Below are 19,342 nucleotides of genomic sequence, written 5' to 3'. Positions count from 1 at the left end.
GCCCTATAGAATGGTTTGCTAGGGAGAAGATGTGGGAAATGGAGGATTTCATCGGAGAGAACTGGTGAGAAGAGTTGGTATAGCCCTTTACAGCTCAAAGCGAGGCAGTAATTATGCGGTGGATGTATATAGGAGAGGATTTGAAGGAGGAGCTCCATTGGGAGTTTGAACAGGATGGGTTCGTGGGAGTTTTTGAAGAGCCATCTTTGGCGGAGGATTTGCCAGTATCTGGCTAGATTCATTTTATTACAGGATAATTGAAAATAAGAAAGAAATTCATTTGTGCGTTTCTATACATTGTGCGTTTTTGTATAGGGGTAAGCTTGATGTCATCCTATACAACTACCCAGACACAGCCATCTCCAACGCCCTCGCCAAGTCATCCTTCAAGTCCTTCACATCCTCAATTCCCCCACTCAATCGAATCAAATCAATATAGATCCCTCCCTCCTCACGCACCTCTCTCGGCATCCGCTTGTGCGTCATAACCGCCGGAATCTTACACAAACTCTCAACTCCACCCAAGCTCTCCGCCAAAGTAAACAACCTCGACTGCGTACAGAACCTACCAGCTGCCTTGCTGCCTCCCCGAACCCGAAACGATATCATACCCCGCCATGTTCATTGCGGTGCTGTTTGACGGCGATTGGGCGCTGCGGGTGAGAGGAAAGACCGGGGTAATTCACAGCCAGAACATACGGCGATGCCTCGAGGGTTCGGGCGAGAGTTGATGCATTTCGCGATGTAGCAAGGGCGCGCAGATGTAGGGTTAAGAGCACCGAGTTTGTGTGCTATATCCGCCACAGCCTGGATATCGACCATCGGGTTACTCGGCGACTCGATCACAACCAGTTTTGTCTTCTCGTTTATCAAAGCCTCCAGTTCGGTTTCGATATTACTCGCAAAAGACACCATCACGCCCATCAATGGCGCTACTTGTGTCAGGTATCGATGGGTGCCGCCGTAGAGACTCGACATGGAGACAGTGTGCGAGTGTGCAGCCAGCCCTAGCACGACTGCATCTGTTGCGGCCATTCCGGACGAGAAGGCGAGGGCATACCTGGCTGACTCCAGATCGGCAATGGCTTTCTCAAAGCTTTCGCGATTGGGATTGGCCGAGCGGGAGTAGACGTAGCTCCCAACGGGAGATGCAGGATGTTGTTGGGCGAAGATGGTGGATAGGGATATCTATACGGTTAGTATAAATATCGCCATGGAGCTCTGGTAGGATACCGTCTCGACTAAAGCACCGGTGGTAGCATCACGAGGAAGGCCAGATCGCACAGCGGAGGTTCCAAAGCCGTACATTTCGGGGGTTGATACAGAGTTGATTTGACATGAAGGCAGAGGAGTGTTGTGTGCTTTATAGGTCAAGATGACAACCGGAACAGGAAACTCCCAGGGCGTATGAAAAACAAAATGGACAGGACAAAGGCGCAGCCAATGTGACTAGGGTTTGCTGATCCTCGTTTGCTGATCCTCGATTGGCTGGAGATTGTTCCTGATGCTAATCTGATTTGTTACTGTACATGGGGCGGACTGGTTTATAGAAATACCTTGCACGACAAGCTTCCATTAACACTACATTCCACCATCTGATAGTAAATACATACAAAAATAATCAGGCCTTCTTAACATAAACACTCAACATATCAACCCCCCTTCCACTCACATACGACCGCGCCGGCTTCACATACAGCGACCGCGTGAATCCCCCTTTCGAATCCTTCACAGCCTCATCCCCAACGATTCCATCACCCCCCTCCACGAGTAGATTCCAGTGAACACCATCCAATCCCCACGGTGGACCGGGGAGTTTGGGATCCTTCCACATGGGAAACTCGAGGCAGACTAACTGACCGGTCGGGGCGAGGAGGTCAGCCATCCGTGATGCCCACTGAGGGCGCATGGTCGGGTGAATGGCGCATAGGAACTACCATATCAGCATGATATACGAGACAGCGACAGAAAGGACATACGGTATAATCATAAATAAGATCAAACTTGATCCCAGCATCCCAATCCGACTTGAAAAAGTCACCTTGGATAAACACCACCTCGCCACGGTCTTGCCTCTGCGCGGAGGACCCAAAGTTATACTCCTGCGGGTGTATAAGCTCGTTTCTAGCGTACTCCTTTGCAACAGATACACCAGTCTCGGAGACCTCAAGGCCGTAGACATCGAACCCGTGCAAGGCGAGCATCACAACGTCGTATCCTTTCCCGCAACCCTGCACATGCTCAGTTTGACAAACACAAGATCGGAATAGAGGTAGACCTTACTGGGACTAGAGCTTTTTTCCGGTTTCCACTTTCAGCTGTAGGATGGAATAGATCGCTCCTCTCTTCGATGAGGTCAATCAAAGCCGGTGAAGGTTTTCCTCGATCCCAGAGGTCACTGTTATCGGTGTCCCAGAGGTTGGACCATCCATGGGAGTGTTCATCGATAGATCTATATCGAAGGATTAGTCTTTTAACTATCGTCTCGTCCATACAAATCAAACATACTGCCCCTGGAAATGCCTGACGAGGCGTGTCTGCCCCTCTGGGGGTTGGGTATTTTCCAATGACGTCATCATTCTCTGATGCGCGATGGATGTTTACAATATGCTGTAGATGTTCGTTGACTTTATAGATTATTTATTAAAAATAGTGATGATCTGGGCAATAGATGTGCAACGTTCCAGTGATGGAGATGCGCGCCTTTGTGCGTTCCGAAAAAGGGAACAAATAAGGCCTCGGTCTTGGCAGAGGCAAACCGAATGCGGTAATCTCCAGGGCGTTGGATATAGTTACATGACCAGTATAAACATGATTGGCATGCTGTTTATTGCAGACTTTTTTTGTGGTATATAGCTCATCCTTGCTCTACTCATACAGATCTTCTGAAGAAAGCGCAAAATAGAATAACAACATACCTCGGCCAACCCCTCAGCGGCTCTATCACAGACCACATCGGCGCTACGCCTCTTGTCCGGCTAAACCACCTCCCAGTTCCGGCCTCACTCGGAATCAAGGCGGATGTATGCGCAAAACTAGCATACTTTCAAGGATCGCATTGCGAAGCGCATGGTTGAGCAGGCTGAGCGAGATGGGTTGATCAAGCCGGGGGATACTTTGATTGAAGCGTGGATGGTAATACGTAGTTTACCGAATATCAATTCTATTTCAGGACGAAAAGCGTGCTAATGTTTTTTTGTGAAGCGGAATAGCGATAGCCATGATGGCCGCGATCAAAGGGTACAAATGCATCATCACGCTTTCAGAGAAGATGTCACTGGAAAAGGAAAAAATCCTACACGCACTGGGAGCCAGAGTAGGCCGGACACCTGCTGGAGTACCCGTCGACGATCCAGATTCCATTCCTAGTGTCGCAAAGCGCCTGAATGAGGAGATGCCAAGATCGTGGATTTTGAATCAGTAGAACAAACCCAAAAACCCTCGCGCTCACGCGTTTTGGACTGCAGAGAAAATCTGAGGTCAGACTGAGGGAAAGGTGGACGTGGGGATCGCTGGAGCAGGAACCAAAGGCACCGTCACTGGTTTCACCAGAGGGCTGAAGAAGGATAATCGAGATGTATTTGTTGTGGGCGTCGATCCTACCGGGTCTGTCCTTGCGTGGCCGGGGGTTCCGAATGAGCAGACGAGCGAGTATAAAGTGGAGGGAATTAGGTATGACTTTGTTCCTGGGGCTTTGGAGCAGACAGCCCCCGATGTCCGGGTCAAGACAACAGATGGGGTCTCATTCAGGATGGCAAGGGGTCTGATACGTTTAGAAGGACTGCTTTGTGGCGGTTCATCTGGGGCTGCCTTTGTGGGGATGGTCCAGTTCCTTGGGATGCACCCCGAGTTCAACGTTGAAGACAAAACAATCGTACTTGTGTTTCCGGATAGTGTGAGGAATTACCTGACCAAGTTTGCGGATGATGCGTGGATGGAAGGGAATGGATATTCAGAATGAATGCTGTAGCGGTTGATAGATTGCCGTCACTTTAGACTTAAACCAGTGTATTGACCATCATATTTACACTCAAGATGGTCCAGGATTCAATGGAGGCTGGAATGTTGTATATTGGTCTGCAGACCCAACAGTCACTGCCATAGTATTTTGTCTACAGCTCTCCGTCCCCAATGGATCTGCAGTGAGGTCAGTCATCGGTGGATGAGAAGGAGCCCATTGATCCGCTGACCCTGGGAGACAAAAGCTATAACCCTCGTCTTCAGGGTGGTTGGATGTAGCATACTGAGGCGGAGCAACTGAATCTATTCCTAATCCATCTTTGAATAGATCCAGACCTATCCACACAGCGGTCTCGTTCGCAGCTCGGGCTGATCTTTCCTGAAAGGGAGCAGACTGGACCTTTCTGTGCCAAGAAAGTACGAGTTTGCTTGTGGGTTCTGGGGTTGTTGATTCAAGGATGTCATTCATTCTGTTGAGTTGCTGCTGAGAACAGTCTATGTGGGCTCATTTATAGTGGATTGAAGGAAAGTAATCTTGATATACTTCCATGACAGGACACGCTAGGTTAAATCATGCTGGACCATATAATGTCTATTGGAAAAGATGTGTGACTTCTCAAATAGCGTAGGTCAACTATTCGTAGGATAATTGAATATCAGAGGACAGGGTATCTACATCCAATACGATTCTCAGGGATATTAGTTCTGGTATACTTTATTCAGGCTATGAAGAACCCCCGCTCGGACACGGGAAACAAACATAAAGTGACAGCGGAAAGGAGTTCAAATTATAATGGCCATCACCATCCATGAATACGATTGGCCGATCCACTGAATACGAGATGATCAGCCACACCTCGTGTTGAATCCGTCCATTTGTGGCAACCACTGCGACGTCTCAGCTATATAAAGCCAGCAGCCACATCCCCATTTCCATCCCAACAAACAATCAAAATGTCACCTCCAGAAAACGACTCAAAGAGCGTTGCCTCGTCCGACCTGTCGGCTCACGAAGATCTCCCCGACGGCCGAATCTTCCATGTCTACCACACCCCATCACACTTTAACCTCACCGTCCACGACGCCGACAAAAAACAACTCTTCTACGTGAAGAACTCGTCGTTCCGAATCGGCAAGCCAGACGTGACGTTCCATGCAGGAGAAGATCAAAATGCTCCTGTCGCCGCCGTATGCAAGTTCATCAACTTTGCGCGCCATTCCCGCGTTGGCCTCGGTGACCCCAAAGACCCCAACAACATCGTCTGGGAGGACATGTACCGGAATACCCTGAAGAAGATCAGCTACACATACGAGACGTTGCTCCCCGGAGTAGACGGGCATCACGAGCGGCGAACGTTGAACTGGAAACGGACATGTTCGTACGGTATCGGCGAGGACATGCCATCCAAGGCGAGCGCGAGAAACTTCAAGCTGATCGACGAGGACGGGCGGCTGATCGCAGTGTTCTTGAATAATGGGCATAAAAGCTATCACAAGTGTGGCAAGCTTCAGATCAACGTGGATTATGGGAGTCAGTTTGATTTGATGGTGATGATTACGGGGTTGTCGGTGTTGGAGAAGGAGAGGCGGAGGAGTCGGAATAACAAGTAACTTGGCATCACTATGGAGTTTTATCTTCATGTACATATTGTTTATATTAATTGCTTTACTATACCAGAGTAAGTGTTCTCTTTTCCGATTCAAAAAAGCTGGCAAAGCTATGCTCTTCGTCGGGCTGGAATGTAAAATGGCCTATTCGTGTGTACTGCTTATGGCCATTCCTTTCCCTTTCTCGCAGTATAATCCCATCCCAATATTCCTCTTTTGTCGGAAAGTGAATTAATGCAGCCAGCAGCACTCCAGCGCCTTCATCTGGCATCTCATTCGGATCGTCTCCACGAAGAACAGAACGACCTTTAAGCTGTGTTTTCCGCCATTCAATCTCTGCGCAAAACGCTGTGATTTTCAGATTTGCATACGACACTGGTCCGTATGGATGGTTCTCTTCAAGGAGGGATAGTTCATAAGATTCAGCCTCTGCCACTATTTCACTCTCAGGGGCAGAAAAGGGATTCACGATGAGAGCCCCGTTCATCGATGCCCAGCTCCAACTAGGGGTATGGCTGTCTTTCTCGCAGCCATCGTCACCAGCCGGCACGACGATCCGCTGCGGTGTCGTCTCTACTTCGTCTTCATGTCCTGCCTGCCAGTTCAAGGAATAAGGAATAGTTTTCCAAAAATGACCGGCGATATACACGTCGTCCATCGCGTGGGCCATCTGCGCCGCAACCGCCGAAAACGCCATGAACTTGTCCTTGTGCGGGAAGGTCAATTTGCGCTCTGTATACTCCTTCACGATATTCCACCACACAGACTCGAGCTTCTCTCTGTCCGAGGTATCCGGGATGGACTTTTCCAGGAATTGTCTCTCGTCGGTGGTATTCACGATACCGCCGCAGGGGAGCGTTTCACTGGCGTTGGGCATCTGGATGCAATCCCAGAAGAGCTCACCACGGCCCAAACTGACGACGCGCGGTGAGAGGAGACGTTCTTGGAGCGCCCATGCTCTTGTGCCGAGTGGCTGGTCGTACAGTGCTTCTTCGTAGTATTTGGGCGATACTATCGTCCAAGTTTCATGTCTGTTGGAATCATTCCGGGAGGGGATTTGGATTTCGAATGGGGGTGTTTTGCTGGGCCGGCGGCCGTCGAGACAGCTTTCATCTGGACATGATGCGGTGGAGAGAGAGAGGTTGACCTCGCAGTTGGAGTAGACTTGTTGCATGTTGACGCATTCCGATTGCCAGTCTTCCTTACTGCCTGGGCCGGCTTGGATGATGCACAGCGCGTCAATCCAGATGTAGTGGATGCCGAGTTTTTTGATCAACCGGATGGCTTCTTGGAAGGCGACAGGCAGGATGGAATATGGTTTTCCTTTTTGGAATTCGTGGAAATTCGACGCTGAAAGACACAGGAATGATGGATTCTCGCCCCAGCAGTAGCTCAGCGCTGCATAAGGATCTGACAGGTTCATCTCAGCTGGCAGAACAAGACGCATTGACGAGTCATGCAGCTCTAGTAATCGCGTCGGATACGACTGCGGACGTGTATTCTTCGGACACTTTTCATGCCCCCGTAAACAGCCATGAATCCAATGCCTGGCCGCAGGAATGGCACTCTCGAGATCAAAATCCGACGGCCGATCCCGAATACTAAAGTCGATGGGAATCGTCGAACTAGGCATAATCATAAACGACGACGAACTCCACGTCACCGGGTCACTCAGCACAAAAACGACCTTGATAGAATAACACAGATGCGGCAATCGCTCAATCGTTCTGGTGATAATAAGCTCATGATCCTTCTTTGCATATTTCACCATCTCCTTTGGCGTTTTGATAGTAGAAGGCAGCAGGAATATGCACATGTCGCAGCCGCCCGGGCGTTGCAGATTCTCCGCCGGCGTGTCGGCATAGTGGTTCACGAACTTGATTGTCGTCTCCCTGTCGTCCTTGACGAGGGTTTGCACCAACGCCGTGCATTTCTGGCAGAGCATGCTGGATGTTGAATCTGGGTTGTGTGAAGTGGTGAGAATGCTGTAAATGCCAAGTCAGCGCCAGCTGAGCTGCTGGTGGGGATAGCCTGATTGGGCAGGGATCGCTGAGGGGCTGCTTAAGCGAGGCACTAGAGGCGATAGTATCAAACGAACTGGATCAGATGGATTGAGATCTTGCCATGATGTTAGGATCGACGTTGACTGTGTGCGGGGTTGGTGATGTTCTATCTGGTAACAGGGGTCTTCGCCAGGTACTCCGTACACAAGGATTGGGCAATGTTGAATGAACTCACCAAGGAATACGGTGATCTTGGTTTATGGCATATCTTTTACTACATTAGTATGCAGTGCTAGGTAGATCATCAATTGCTGTATTCTGGGTAGGCCATCACCAACTTCAATATGAGTCACTATAATAAGGGCCTCAATCCATAATCAAGAACCCTGTGTCGGACCGGTTTGGAACCAATCACAGGGCAATCAGTACAGCCTTATTAGCAGGCAACATTTGCCTGGATTTCGCACTTGGCAGCCTCGTTCTTTCTTATTTATTCTTTCCATACATATCCAGTGAGTCATAGACAAGCTAGCTGGTATACTCCAACGCAATCTTCAAAGCCACGCTCAAACAAAGCAAAATAGATGGCCGTCACATCCTAAACATCAGCGATGCAGTTGGTCCCAGCATCCTTGACTAGGTCCGGATAATATCGAAAGCCGAGAGACTCCTTCTCTTATCCTTCTTTGAGGGGTAACATTCCGAAATCTTTCCGTAACATCATCATGGAAACACCAAACAGTATGCCAGAGAGGCATATAGTCTCAATTTCCCAACTCCCTGATGCGACCAAACGAGAAATGGACTTTCTTGAGTCCTCGTTTTTCCAAAATCCCAACCACCGCCTCCCGACTCCAGCGCAAGTGAAAGCATTGTCAACCGACATCTCCACAACCCCTAAACCAGAGCCCATCATTTTCGAAAACCCCAATATATTCGTCAAATTTGGCCTTTATGTTACTATCGCAGAAGCGCAATGTCTCTGGATGATCAGACAAGTCTTCCGCGGCAAGATTCCTGTTCCTGAGCTTTTTGGATGGCGAATCGACGATGAAGGCCACGTATTTATTTATATGGAACTCATTCAGGGGAAGAGGCTGGCAGATCGCTGGGATGGATTGGATAGTGTGGATAAAGGGGTTCTTCGTGATCAACTGTGTGACATTGTCGGTTGCTTACGCCAACTTGAGCAGGATCCCTCTGATAAGTTCATCGGTACGAAGAAAGGTGGTTTAAAGTAAATACCGTATACTAACCGCGGAATTCAGGGTCTATAAACCGACAACCACCTCTAGACTATGTCTTCGAATTACAACCAGGAGGCCGTCCATTCCTCAGCGTCAAAGACTTCAACGATTGGTTTGCCTCATTAGTCCAGCAGAGACTTCTTCCATCACTAAAATGCAAAGACCCGTATAGGCACATATTGCCAGATGATGGGGCGATCAAGTTTACGCATGCAGACCTTCACCGGGCGAATATTATGGTATCCTCAGATTCTCCAATTCGTATTCTGGGTATTGTGGATTGGGAGCAGTCAGGCTGGTATCCAGATTTTTGGGAATATTGCAAGGCGCATTACACTTGTTGGTGTGAGGATGAATGGCGTGTAGACTTTTTTGACAAGTTCTTATTACCACGGATGGACGAATTTTTGGTGTTTTCAGAATACACTATGTCGATAGGTGCAGTTTAAATAGAGGCATATTTCTGCGATTGAGTCATAGAGCATACAATAAAGCAGGATAGAACATTGCTTACACCATGAATAAGCGCCATGAAGTTCCGGCTGATTCGAAGCGGAACTTGACTGGCAGCGACTTCGATGTTACATAAAGAGGGGAACCAGAAAGACGGAAGCTGCTGGAAATTATGCCATTCAATAAAGTGTCATAGCAAAAGCAGTTTAAGTAATAGCATTTAATTCCATCCATAATCCATCATATGTTTTCATTGGCCCAAAGTGGGTCCAGCGTCTCAGTATCGGTCCGTGCGACCCTCCGAACCAATGGGACAGTCGGATAACGGGAGCGGGACGGTCCCGTGGGTCCACCGGGCCAGGTCAGCCCCACCTCATGAGATCATTGAGAAGTTGGCTGGAGTGGCGTTGTGGTATGTGCCCAGCTGTCTTAAGGCATCTATCTACCAATATATATCAGTTGATGATTAATTGCTCAGTACTGTCTACAGATCAGACCACAATTTGATGCCTATCTGGTCAGATTACTCTGGAAGGATTGAAGTAGCCCCGGATAGAAAGATGCATGGTTCTTCTGTGATGCAACCTACCCATGGTTCAAGATCTATAATTTGATATCGGATCCAACCTGTGCCTATATAGATATGCCCGCCGAACGATCTACCCCATCACCTTGCGCAATAGCGCAGCTCAGCGTTCACACTTTTCAACCTTCGTTCCATCTGCAGCTGACCCAACGGGAGTTGAATCGAAGTTGTCGCACACTTATGACGGGTTACAGTACTGAATTTGCTCGGGGCTTTCGCCTGCTCAAGTCTGAAAAAGTCATGGGATCGTTGGAATTGGGCAGGTCGATTTGGCCAATACTATCGTTGATGTTGCGGCATCGGTGAAACGAAAGAGTCCATGCCTGGAGGTGATATTGAGCTTCGGCTAGTAAAGTGCCACCTCCGTGGATCAGCCAGGCTTTTGGCGCCCGTCAAAGATGTAGGGATTCTGTCTTACCTTTTCTCGTCATTCGTGGCCTAATCTGTCGCTTGTCAGACTACCAATAAACGATGTAAGAGTGGACTATGGAGTATCCAGATCTAGTTGCCAGAGGCCAAAAGCGATCGAGAATGTCTAGTCCAAACGTGATCTGCAACCCACGGAATCGGCCTCGGCCACATTAGTTTTAGAAAAGAATATAACCTCTATCTATAATCTAGACCACTCAAGTTCATTAACAAAACCATCATTTTCATTATTAAACGTAACGTAGAATATTAACTCAGCCCGTAAAAACACTCAGCCGAGTCTCGGCCCCCTTCGTGTAAACCGCCATGGGACGATACCACGGCGTGAAGCCCACCTTCCATACCGTGCCACCACTGTCGAGCAGTGTCCTCGTCTCTCCGGAGTTGCGATTCACCAGTCGGACTGAGCCGTTCGCCTTGCCGAGCAGCACGTGATCTTTATGCGTGGCGAGCGAGATGACGCTGTCGTTATCAGCGGGCGTGAGTTCTGTGTTGTCGGTGCCTTCCAAGGACCATCTCCGTAGCATTCCCACGCAGTCTGCGGAGATGAGGTTATTTGCTTGTAAATCGAGATGGGTGATTAAATCCTTGTGGCCGGAGAGAATAGCAAGGCATGATCTGGATTTATTAGTTTTTCTTTTCTTTTCTTTTTTTTTTTTTTTTTTTCTTATTATAATTTTTTTTATCTGAAAGACGTACCCAGATTTAGGATCCCAGACGCGAATTTCCGTATCGAAACTACCGGTCACAATGCGGGTTCCGTCGAATTGCAGCTCGAAAATCTGGCCTTGGTGGCCCTTTAGCACGTGCAGACACTCCCCGGTGTGGATATTCCAGATACGCGCATCGTGGTCATAACTGCCAGAAACGAGCAGATCTTCATGGGCCTGCACGCATTTAACCGTCGCGCTGTGGCCCTCGAGTACTAAAATGGGCTCTGGCGAGGGCGAAGTCAGGTCCCAGATGCGGATGGTCGTGTCCCGACTCCCGGAAATAAGGGTTTTTCCGTTGATGATTTGGAGACATCGCACCGTCGAGGAGTGGCCTTTTAATGTGCGAATTATCGATCTGCCCCCCGTCAACAAGCCATTCTGAGAGATAAATAAATAAAAATAAATAACTGTCTGGACTCACTTGGTGTCTATGTCCCATATTCGAATATTGCTGTCCGACCCGCCCGTTACGAGCGCATTCTCGTCCCCCCACCACGCAAGACTCCAGGTCGCATTCCCCTTGAGCTGTAGCGTATTTAATGTATTGTCTGAAAATCGATAGATGTAGATGCCCCCCTCTGTCGCAATCGCCAGATGTTCATCGGTCCTCTCCCACGCAGTGATGGCCGTTTTATTCGTAAGCGTTGTCGTGACCGCAGGCTCCTGTATGGGACTGGGCAAACTCATTATGGGCTGATAAATTGGTTTTTGTCGTTGAAAATGAGTTTATTATCAACTGCGGGGAATCTTTTCTCGGAATGGAAAAACATTAAGGGGAAAAAAAAAAAAAAAAGAAAAAGAAAAAAAGAAAAAAAAAAAGGGAAAAAAAAGAGAGTTTCAGGACGGATCATCGTTAATTCTAGGGCGATGGTTAAATAATCTTGGGTCGCGGAGGCTGTGCACAAGGCAGCCTTACAACAGGCAGAAAAGCCATCCCTGCACGCCACTTGGCCCACAGCGCTACAGTCAGATAACCAGATCGATTATAGCTTAGATATTCTATTTTATACTCATTTTATATAGAGCAGATATTGTTGAATCTATTGCTGGTTTATGGTATGCGACTGTGTGGCATGGTATTCAAAGGTTCAGGTATCGTGGCAAAGACAACTGTACGTACAACAAATCACAAATAATGAATAATCTCATACATGTAAGATGATATGATATGATATGAATAATCCTCCATCCAAACAGGCGATATAAGCTTATCGTCAGATCTTCGACTCCGCCACAGTCTTGACGGCAAATCCTCGCCGCGGGAAATGCACTCGCAAAGTGCTACCATTCTTCTCCTCGACTTCCAGGACAAACTCTCGCATAGACAGGCCAACCAATCTGCCTCGTGTGGGATTGTGCTTTCCCCAGTCTGTCGGGCTTACATCAACAAGACTGTTGAGATGATACCCACATGGATCAGCCTGATCGAAGGCCTCCTTTTCCGTGCGGAACGAAGAGCCCAGGATGGTTTGTCGTGCGGTGTCGCCATTTACCTTGTTTACCTTGATTGCGCGAGACTTTGCGGTCGCAATGGATACAAATCGAGAAATCCAGTCAAACGTGCGGGGGAAGGTGTCAGGAGTGATATCAGTTCCTTTCAATGCGCCGGGGATACTGACAACCCAGGCAAAGGGCCAGACAGCGTACAGGTCGCCTAAACTGGGCTCGGATGTGCCTTGCACCCACTGCTTGTTATCTGCCAGCAAGACAGTCTCGACAAAGTGGAACTCCTGTCGCATTTTGGATACAGCCTGTCTGCGTCAGCGGACATGTCGCATAGATAATGGAGTATGCATACAAATGGACGAGCCAGATTCATCTTCTTTCTATCCCAAGTTGCCCCGGTGAGCTGGGCACGATCACGAAGGAATTCATCCGTCAACAGATCAGACGGCAGCATCCCAGCGACAGTCTGAAAGAGACTATCCCCGCTCCATTGGCGGAGGAATCTCTCAAATCCTGCCCCAGAAGGTTGGTTGATCTGCTTTCCCTGTCCCTTGGTGCGCTCTTCCAGCTCATCCAGAATCAATGGCGTATCGCAGAAGACATCCCTACCAATGGCAGTCAGGGGAATGCGACGATATCCCACGCCCAGTCCTGCCACATCGGGACGAGGCATCGTCATCGGTTGAGGCTGATTGGTCAGTATTGATAGTCGTAATGGACATTCAGACTCACGCATTCTGTATAGCCAATTCCTCGTAGCGCGAGATACCATTTCACGAGTTGCGTATATGGCGATCCGCCCTGTAAGCAGATTAGCAATTGCACGACATTACATCCACATCAGTGTATCAAGACCTACATATCCATATACAATGATCGAAGACATTTTCCTGAGGTTGAAAAAGGTGAAATGTTTCAATTTAAAGGGATGCCGAGGTTCTTATTTCTGGTTATCGGCCGAGGCCCACATGACTTTATCCTGCGATGACATCATACCAGTCGATAGCAATTGTAACTTATCTTCTGTTTTTGGTATTTATTTTCTTAAAGCCGCTTTGTCGTTATGAATTCCAATGTAGTCATGGTTATAATTACTACTTTAATAAACGTGAGTGTGCAATGTTTGGGTACCCCCATTATATATTTTGTGGCGAAATTGTTGTAGCATGAGCAAATAGTAGTGTGAAAGCAATGGAACAACAAACAATTATTCGAGAATTGGATTGACTTCTAACTACTCCACTGGCCATTATAAATCATGATTGGTTACGACACCGGAGATAGATATCCGGGCCACAGCATATCCCATTGCGGAAATATAGAAAATTAAGGTTACTTTGTGCGGATGCTTCATGCGGTTTCTTATGATTGGAACTGCAATGAAAGCCTTGCCGAAACGTGCTTCATATCATTTAATTTTTGGCACTGTTGAATATAGTTCAATGAGAGTTCAAAGATGGATTAGTTAAAGAAAAAAGTACCAGAATCCCTATCAACTTGTCGTTCTGTTCTACTGCAAAGCCATACCAATTACGAAAAAAAGGATCAAGTATCGATCCAGTTGATGTATTAGTTCTCTATAGTACAGTCGCAGTATCATTCAATCTGTATCACATCATATGCTCCTTCTGGTCAGATTCCACCTTTGCCTCCTTATCATGCCCCGGCCTCGAAAAGACCGCCCCAAAGAAAGACAGAATATTATTACTCCGAATCAACATGCAGAAAAACAGCGACAACCCTGTAACCACAATCTCATCTCTGACCGCATCACTATATGCCCGTTCACCCATAAACTCAATATTCCCCATTTTGCGCACAGCCCAAACATTCGCCGAAAACCGCGCAACAGGCATCTGCTGCTCATCAACACAGACAAAGTTCCACGTTTTCAGACCACAGTTACTTGTCCATGTCATCGTGACTGGCGAGTCTGTATCAGAGAAAGCATATGAATCATAGGTGTAGTGTGTTTTGAAGCGACGCTGGGCTTCGAGGATGCCCTTTTTGCCGTGGACTTCGTAGTCGGTGTTTATGCTGAAGGTGTGGAAGGTAGACGTGCCGATGGTGGAGTCATTTTGGGCAGATTTGAAGATTAAATGGGGCTTTTTGATGGATTGCCAGTCGACGATGTAGAGAGGGTCGGGGTTGGGGTTGTTGAGTTCGGTGATGAGGGTTTTGAATTTCTTCCACGAGAAGTCGACTTTGAGGGTGCGACTGTCTGTGTTGGGTGTAGATTCCATTGTGTTCATTGTATGATATAGATAGTATGGATAGTCTCAGGGCATTCGACTCGTATAAATACTTTGCTTGATGATATTTTGAGGCGCAGATCTATCTGAAGGCTGCTCTGATTGGCTGATCCGCCTTTCCGTTTTGGGTTGTATGTGCCGCTGGCCAATCAGAGCACGCTGTGATCGCCCTTGGCGATGATGTCATCAGAGAATGGGCTATTTTTACTTTATTTTTCTCAAGACAAGGCTGACTCGGTCTGAAAGTATTATCCTTTTTTTGTTGATTATTATTACATACATCCATTATTATACACCAATATATCAATTAACCCAGTTCATATCGTTGATTCGTGGGCGCCTCCTGCGGCGGTTGAGCATTCGGCCCCAATTCCACCGGCGCGCTGTTCTTCGCTATCAATGGATCAGCTGGCTTAGCTGCTAAAGATGTCTGATACTGAGAATCAGTACTACTCTGAGCAGCCGTAGCAGCAGCAGCAGCATTCCGTCTCCGCCTCAAAGCAAGCACCCAAGCAAGAGCACCAATGAGAATAAGCCCCGCAATGGCACATCCAACCCCGATTCCTGCCTTTGCACCGGTAGACAGACCAGAGTCTGAGCCCGAGTCACCCAGCGGATCCCAGTTGCCGTTCCATGTCTGTTCCCAAGTACTGCGCGAGGCTTGGATCATGGTATCGTTGGGTTCGATGCTCTGGAGGGAGGGTACGGGAAATCCTGGGCCTGGGGCTTGTGCGAGAAACCAGATTGCGTCGTTGTTGGCGTCTTTCCAGTTTACACCAATGAAAGCTGCTTGGAGGAAGGCGCGACCGAGGATATAGGTGTCATCGTCGGAGGCGAAGCAGGGGAAGTAGGAGGTGTTGGTGGAGACCAGGGGTTCTTGGAGGGTGAGGTCAAGGAGTTTAAATGGGACCTTGATGGTGGTAGTGGTTAAGCCGGCGGTGTTGTTGCCGTAGAAGGAGAAGGAGAGATATGTGGCTGAGGTGGTGATGTCTTTGTACTTGCTATCGTCCGTGTTCCAGAAGTATAGGCCCAGGCTTTCGTTGTACGTCACGGGGAGGTCGGCGGTGATGGCATCGCAAGTCGCCTTCGGGAGATAGATGTACGGTCTGACCGGATCGATGACAGCAGTCTGCGCCGACCCAAGTAAACCGTTCTTGGTGGTATAGTTGCCGAACGGCGAAGATCCAGCCGCAACACCGATTCCAATATCGGTCATCCTGATTCCCAGTTCACCACTTACCCCGGTTGTGCTCACCGGCTGGGCGCTCACATCGCCCACCAAACGGCTCTGGTCAAACCCTCCTAGCACGAGAGAGCCATCGATCTTGGCATTCACAGACCCGATATGCATCCCATACGAGTACGACGGGATAGACTGCCCGCCACCAGCAAAGTAAAGCCCGGCTGTAATCATGTTCATCTGTTTTCCATTCGTGGTGTGATAGCGCTGTGGTGCTCCCAGCGACAACGTTCCCACCGAGACTGGATACGCTCTTCCATTCGGATACGTCTGGTAGGTGTCATACAAGGCACTGATGCTGACATTGTCGACCTTGCGCCCAAAATCAATCCGGTCAGCGAGAGCCGAGAATCGCCTTTGTCCGGGCACGTTCCAGGTCTGGTCCATCCACGGGCTCTCCGACTGATGGGTCTCGGTGGTGGAGGCGTTCATGTTGAACGTACCGGCGCGTTCAGCGTAGCATATTTCAGAAAGTGTCTTGTTATCGCAAATCTGGTCGAGAAAGATGCTGCTATCCCATTTATCGCCAGGGTAGAGATCGATAGCCTGGTTCTTGCTGCCCACCTTGACCGTAATCGCCTGCCAGGGACCATCAGGGCCGTGGGATGTCTCTGACCAGGTAACAGTATACGGTCTGGTTGCAGCATCAACACTCCCTACTAGAGCCAGAAGCCCCAGCAGGGCCGAGGAAAAGGAAGGACGGATCATGTCTTGTCACCAAACGAGCGTGAGGGTAAACATGAACACGGCCGACCGCGCAGAAAAGGGTCTCGAAGAAATTAAAAAAGAGACGAGAGGCTGACTTGGGCGGAACTAACGTGGCTATGAAAGTCTGGGCATTTTTATTTTCAGGGTATCACTGCAGACTATTCTGGGAAGGATTGGCTGTGGTGTTGGATGAGGGAGAATGGCGCGCTGTGATTGAGTTGGGGGAGGTTTTGGCCCCGCTGGAATTGGATGGTATAGGCAGTGATGGGCACAAGGCTGGGGTGGGTGGGTTATGATTGGACGCCATTTTCCATGGCGTCTCGTATCCAAGGATGATCAATGGTGTTGGTCAGTTTGTTTAATCATGCTGGATAATGGCATTATCTGTGAGAACTGCTTACATTGTGTCTAAGATACGTTAAACTGACCAGAGAATACTTATTTATATAACTATAGCTTATATAGCATGAGATATAATAGTCATTCTTGGTATTTAATCAAGTAAGATATCGCTTAGAGTCAAATGGTCATGAATCAGTAGAGTCCAAGCAAGGAGAACTGTTTGCCAAGTTCTTAGGCTGCCTGCCTTACCCCAGGGGGTGCATAGAGTATGCCATAAAGTTACTCCACATACACAGTGCACTCAAGCTAGAATAAGCTGACTGTGGATCGACAAGATGTTCCACACTTTTGAATATGGTGGCCTATTGAGCTGCTGTGCATGATAAAAGAGTACTCGTAGATTTTGATGGCCTACTGTGTGGACAATGATAGTAGCTAATATATAGCCATCCCCACCAAGGAACGTTAAATATGCCTGTCTGAATGTATTACATACATAGCCTATCTTTGCGAATAGACAAAAGGATCTTAGATCTAATAGCTTATTGGTCTAACATTAAATTTTCCTATGCATGCAACTCGCGGAACGTCTTCGAAATGGAATACGGCAATTTGAACCCCCAACCGTCTATGCAAACTCATATACAGAGATATATAAATTGTGACAATCGAATATCCTTATTATGGATTGATGTCTCAGTAAGTCGAATTTTTAGCCGTGACGCACTGGCGAGATCACTTATCGAACTATCTCAACAAGAGTTAGTTTGCTGATGTTTCATTTAACTTAGATACGAAACTCTTGGCTAAATCTGTTGAAGCTTGATGTCTAGAATGATATTACAAGGGTTCCTTCTTGAACGATGACGCGACTGGAAGTCTGATACAACTCATCATATATTTCTGTAACTTTGAATGGGGATTGTCTGTGTCTCCAGTGATAGCCCCAGGCCTGACATCCTTTTAGTTGTCCATTTGTATTGAATGCAGCATATTCACCCGCTCATCTGAAAAATACCAGGATGATAATCATCCATGCCTACTTATCTATGGCGTTATCTCTGGCATCACTTTAGCATGAATTCGGCAATTGCTCGGCTATGAGTCACCCCGCACTATTGCCGACTTGAGAATTTCATCCATCAGTCCCCATCATTTATCACCGAATAAACCGTTGGATTCAAGAACAAAATGGCTACTACACACACAGCGCCAACCGTCACTAGAAGAGGGCCAGAACACGGCAAAGAAGCCGCTCAAGTGCTTTCCGGCGCCTTCTCCAAATCAGCTTTTACCTCGTGGCTTATGCGAACGCCCCAGTCCACCTGGACTGATGAAATACCGGCAGACGTTCTAGATAATTGGTTCAACAAGAGTGTTCCGGAGAGAGTCGGACATGGGGCTGAGTTGGTAGAGGCGGGGAATTGGGCTGCTGTCGCTATTTGGTATTCCCCTCTGATCGCTTGTTAAGAGCTATGTTGACGTAAAAGGTTTCCCCCTGGTGTAAATATGCCATCAAACGGTCCAATCAGTCCACAGCTGAAAGAATTCCGCGAGATATTTGGTGCGGAGAAGAAACGTCACCTCCAAGGAGAGAAATACTGGTATCTGAATATCATCGGAAGACACCCTGAACGAACAGAAAAGGGTGAGTATTATTCTCAATAATGTCAATCTAGAAGCTAATGTAGTAGGCGTCATTCGAGCTCTAATCGACCCGTACTTGAAACGGGCACAACAAGAAGGCGTTCCAGTATGGCTTGAAGCAATCACCGATCATGGACGAAAGGTCTATGAGCACTTGGGATTTAGAACAGTAGTGGAACGTCGAATAGGAGTTGGAAAGGCGAATACAAAGGGCGAATATGAGGAGAATGGGGAGGGGTTGATGGTGTATGGGATGATGGTTGATGCGCCTGCGTCTCTATGGAAGAGGGTGTATAACTATCTTGTATCCTGGCTGTAGGTATCCAGATAGATGCATGAAAAGGAATCACATGTTACTGCATGGCTAGATATCAGGCTCTATTTAGCCTTGTATGATTGGTTCTAAGTATAGATGCACTACTGCAACTAACAATCACCCTCACACATTGTGCATAACGGATGAGTTGTCAGCTCAAAATACCCCCGAGTATTTAAGTCACGAAAAATTCCTATCAAATCACCCGACCAGACCCTACATTTGTGCAGAAATAGAAATTGGATGATCAAGAGCATCGAAAAATGGGCTCTGACAATGTCCAACGCGCAACAAACGCACTCGCACATCTGGCCAGTCAAGATTTCGCGGGGGGCAAACGTCGCTTATTTGATTACGAAATCGAGATGCTCGAGAACAACTACAAGATAATA

At 47.9% G+C, this 19,342-nt stretch overlaps 11 protein-coding genes across 11 annotated transcripts; 4 read left to right on the top strand and 7 right to left on the bottom strand.

The window, feature by feature from the left end:
• Positions 1-342: 342 nt before the first annotated feature.
• On the bottom strand, positions 343-1,308 carry ASPWEDRAFT_170547 (uncharacterized protein; the record flags this gene model as incomplete). The annotated part of the gene is made up of 4 exons (XM_040830638.1): positions 343-552; positions 612-653; positions 700-1,188; positions 1,234-1,308. The coding sequence occupies 4 exons, from the start codon at positions 1,306-1,308 to the stop codon at positions 343-345; spliced, it is 816 nt and encodes a 271-aa protein (XP_040690728.1).
• A 251-nt stretch (positions 1,309-1,559) lies between these two features.
• On the bottom strand, positions 1,560-2,678 carry ASPWEDRAFT_181969 (uncharacterized protein). Its single transcript, XM_040831897.1, has 4 exons — positions 2,509-2,678; positions 2,284-2,452; positions 1,980-2,231; positions 1,560-1,933 (listed from the first exon to the last, which is right to left on the bottom strand). Exons 1-4 carry the CDS (start codon positions 2,577-2,579, stop codon positions 1,622-1,624), a joined length of 804 nt encoding a protein of 267 aa, XP_040690727.1. The 5' UTR covers positions 2,580-2,678; the 3' UTR covers positions 1,560-1,621.
• Positions 2,679-3,223: 545 nt separating this feature from the next.
• Positions 3,224-3,973, top strand: ASPWEDRAFT_738161 (uncharacterized protein; the record flags this gene model as incomplete). The annotated part of the gene is made up of 2 exons (XM_040839386.1): positions 3,224-3,370; positions 3,485-3,973. 2 exons carry the CDS (start codon positions 3,224-3,226, stop codon positions 3,959-3,961), a joined length of 624 nt encoding a protein of 207 aa, XP_040690726.1. The 3' UTR covers positions 3,962-3,973.
• Positions 3,974-4,838: 865 nt separating this feature from the next.
• Positions 4,839-5,818, top strand: ASPWEDRAFT_38690 (uncharacterized protein). Its single transcript, XM_040834940.1, has one exon. The coding sequence runs from the start codon at positions 4,915-4,917 to the stop codon at positions 5,569-5,571; it is 657 nt and encodes a 218-aa protein (XP_040690725.1). The 5' UTR covers positions 4,839-4,914; the 3' UTR covers positions 5,572-5,818.
• On the bottom strand, positions 5,560-7,687 carry ASPWEDRAFT_38689 (HET domain-containing protein). The gene has a single exon (XM_040834939.1). It carries the CDS (start codon positions 7,511-7,513, stop codon positions 5,630-5,632), a length of 1,884 nt encoding a protein of 627 aa, XP_040690724.1. The 5' UTR covers positions 7,514-7,687; the 3' UTR covers positions 5,560-5,629.
• Positions 7,688-7,905: 218 nt separating this feature from the next.
• On the top strand, positions 7,906-9,298 carry ASPWEDRAFT_437805 (uncharacterized protein). The gene is made up of 2 exons (XM_040836104.1): positions 7,906-8,786; positions 8,840-9,298. The coding sequence occupies exons 1-2, from the start codon at positions 8,297-8,299 to the stop codon at positions 9,265-9,267; spliced, it is 918 nt and encodes a 305-aa protein (XP_040690723.1). The 5' UTR covers positions 7,906-8,296; the 3' UTR covers positions 9,268-9,298.
• A 1,016-nt stretch (positions 9,299-10,314) lies between these two features.
• Positions 10,315-11,792, bottom strand: ASPWEDRAFT_38682 (WD40 repeat domain-containing protein). The gene is made up of 3 exons (XM_040834938.1): positions 11,421-11,792; positions 10,990-11,354; positions 10,315-10,908 (listed from the first exon to the last, which is right to left on the bottom strand). Exons 1-3 carry the CDS (start codon positions 11,684-11,686, stop codon positions 10,541-10,543), a joined length of 999 nt encoding a protein of 332 aa, XP_040690722.1. The 5' UTR covers positions 11,687-11,792; the 3' UTR covers positions 10,315-10,540.
• A 256-nt stretch (positions 11,793-12,048) lies between these two features.
• ASPWEDRAFT_67338 (uncharacterized protein) lies at positions 12,049-13,331 on the bottom strand (the record flags this gene model as incomplete). The annotated part of the gene is made up of 4 exons (XM_040838905.1): positions 12,049-12,750; positions 12,798-13,133; positions 13,178-13,246; positions 13,305-13,331. The coding sequence occupies 4 exons, from the start codon at positions 13,329-13,331 to the stop codon at positions 12,214-12,216; spliced, it is 969 nt and encodes a 322-aa protein (XP_040690721.1). The 3' UTR covers positions 12,049-12,213.
• Positions 13,332-14,055: 724 nt separating this feature from the next.
• Positions 14,056-14,688, bottom strand: ASPWEDRAFT_38680 (uncharacterized protein; the record flags this gene model as incomplete). Its single annotated transcript, XM_040834937.1, has 1 exon — positions 14,056-14,688. One exon carries the CDS (start codon positions 14,686-14,688, stop codon positions 14,056-14,058), a length of 633 nt encoding a protein of 210 aa, XP_040690720.1.
• A 242-nt stretch (positions 14,689-14,930) lies between these two features.
• On the bottom strand, positions 14,931-16,802 carry ASPWEDRAFT_38679 (uncharacterized protein). Its single transcript, XM_040834936.1, has one exon. The coding sequence runs from the start codon at positions 16,643-16,645 to the stop codon at positions 15,005-15,007; it is 1,641 nt and encodes a 546-aa protein (XP_040690719.1). The 5' UTR covers positions 16,646-16,802; the 3' UTR covers positions 14,931-15,004.
• Positions 16,803-18,178: 1,376 nt separating this feature from the next.
• On the top strand, positions 18,179-18,953 carry ASPWEDRAFT_170538 (uncharacterized protein; the record flags this gene model as incomplete). Its single annotated transcript, XM_040830637.1, has 3 exons — positions 18,179-18,432; positions 18,478-18,635; positions 18,682-18,953. The coding sequence occupies 3 exons, from the start codon at positions 18,179-18,181 to the stop codon at positions 18,951-18,953; spliced, it is 684 nt and encodes a 227-aa protein (XP_040690718.1).
• Positions 18,954-19,342: the final 389 nt, after the last annotated feature.

Source organism: Aspergillus wentii (genome assembly GCF_001890725.1).
Source record: "Aspergillus wentii DTO 134E9 unplaced genomic scaffold ASPWEscaffold_3, whole genome shotgun sequence".
NCBI classification, from domain to species: Eukaryota; Fungi; Ascomycota; class Eurotiomycetes; order Eurotiales; family Aspergillaceae; genus Aspergillus; species Aspergillus wentii.
Note: the sequence above shows the minus strand (reverse complement) of the source record. Positions and strands in the feature narration are given on the sequence as shown.

Coding starts and splice junctions, on each gene's coding strand:
- ASPWEDRAFT_181969 (XM_040831897.1), bottom strand. CDS start 2,579: ATGATGACGTCATTGGAAAATACCCAACCCCCAGAGGGGCAGACACGC. Junction 2,453..2,508: donor GTCAGGCATTTCCAGGGGCA/GTATGTTTGATT, acceptor CCTTCGATATAG/ATCTATCGATGAACACTCCC. Junction 2,232..2,283: donor GGAAAAAAGCTCTAGTCCCA/GTAAGGTCTACC, acceptor GAGCATGTGCAG/GGTTGCGGGAAAGGATACGA.
- ASPWEDRAFT_38690 (XM_040834940.1), top strand. CDS start 4,915: ATGTCACCTCCAGAAAACGACTCAAAGAGCGTTGCCTCGTCCGACCTG.
- ASPWEDRAFT_38689 (XM_040834939.1), bottom strand. CDS start 7,513: ATGCTCTGCCAGAAATGCACGGCGTTGGTGCAAACCCTCGTCAAGGAC.
- ASPWEDRAFT_437805 (XM_040836104.1), top strand. CDS start 8,297: ATGGAAACACCAAACAGTATGCCAGAGAGGCATATAGTCTCAATTTCC. Junction 8,787..8,839: donor TCCCTCTGATAAGTTCATCG/GTACGAAGAAAG, acceptor CGCGGAATTCAG/GGTCTATAAACCGACAACCA.
- ASPWEDRAFT_38682 (XM_040834938.1), bottom strand. CDS start 11,686: ATGAGTTTGCCCAGTCCCATACAGGAGCCTGCGGTCACGACAACGCTT. Junction 11,355..11,420: donor ATATGGGACATAGACACCAA/GTGAGTCCAGAC, acceptor GACGGGGGGCAG/ATCGATAATTCGCACATTAA. Junction 10,909..10,989: donor TCGCGTCTGGGATCCTAAAT/CTGGGTACGTCT, acceptor AAACTAATAAAT/CCAGATCATGCCTTGCTATT.
- ASPWEDRAFT_38679 (XM_040834936.1), bottom strand. CDS start 16,645: ATGATCCGTCCTTCCTTTTCCTCGGCCCTGCTGGGGCTTCTGGCTCTA.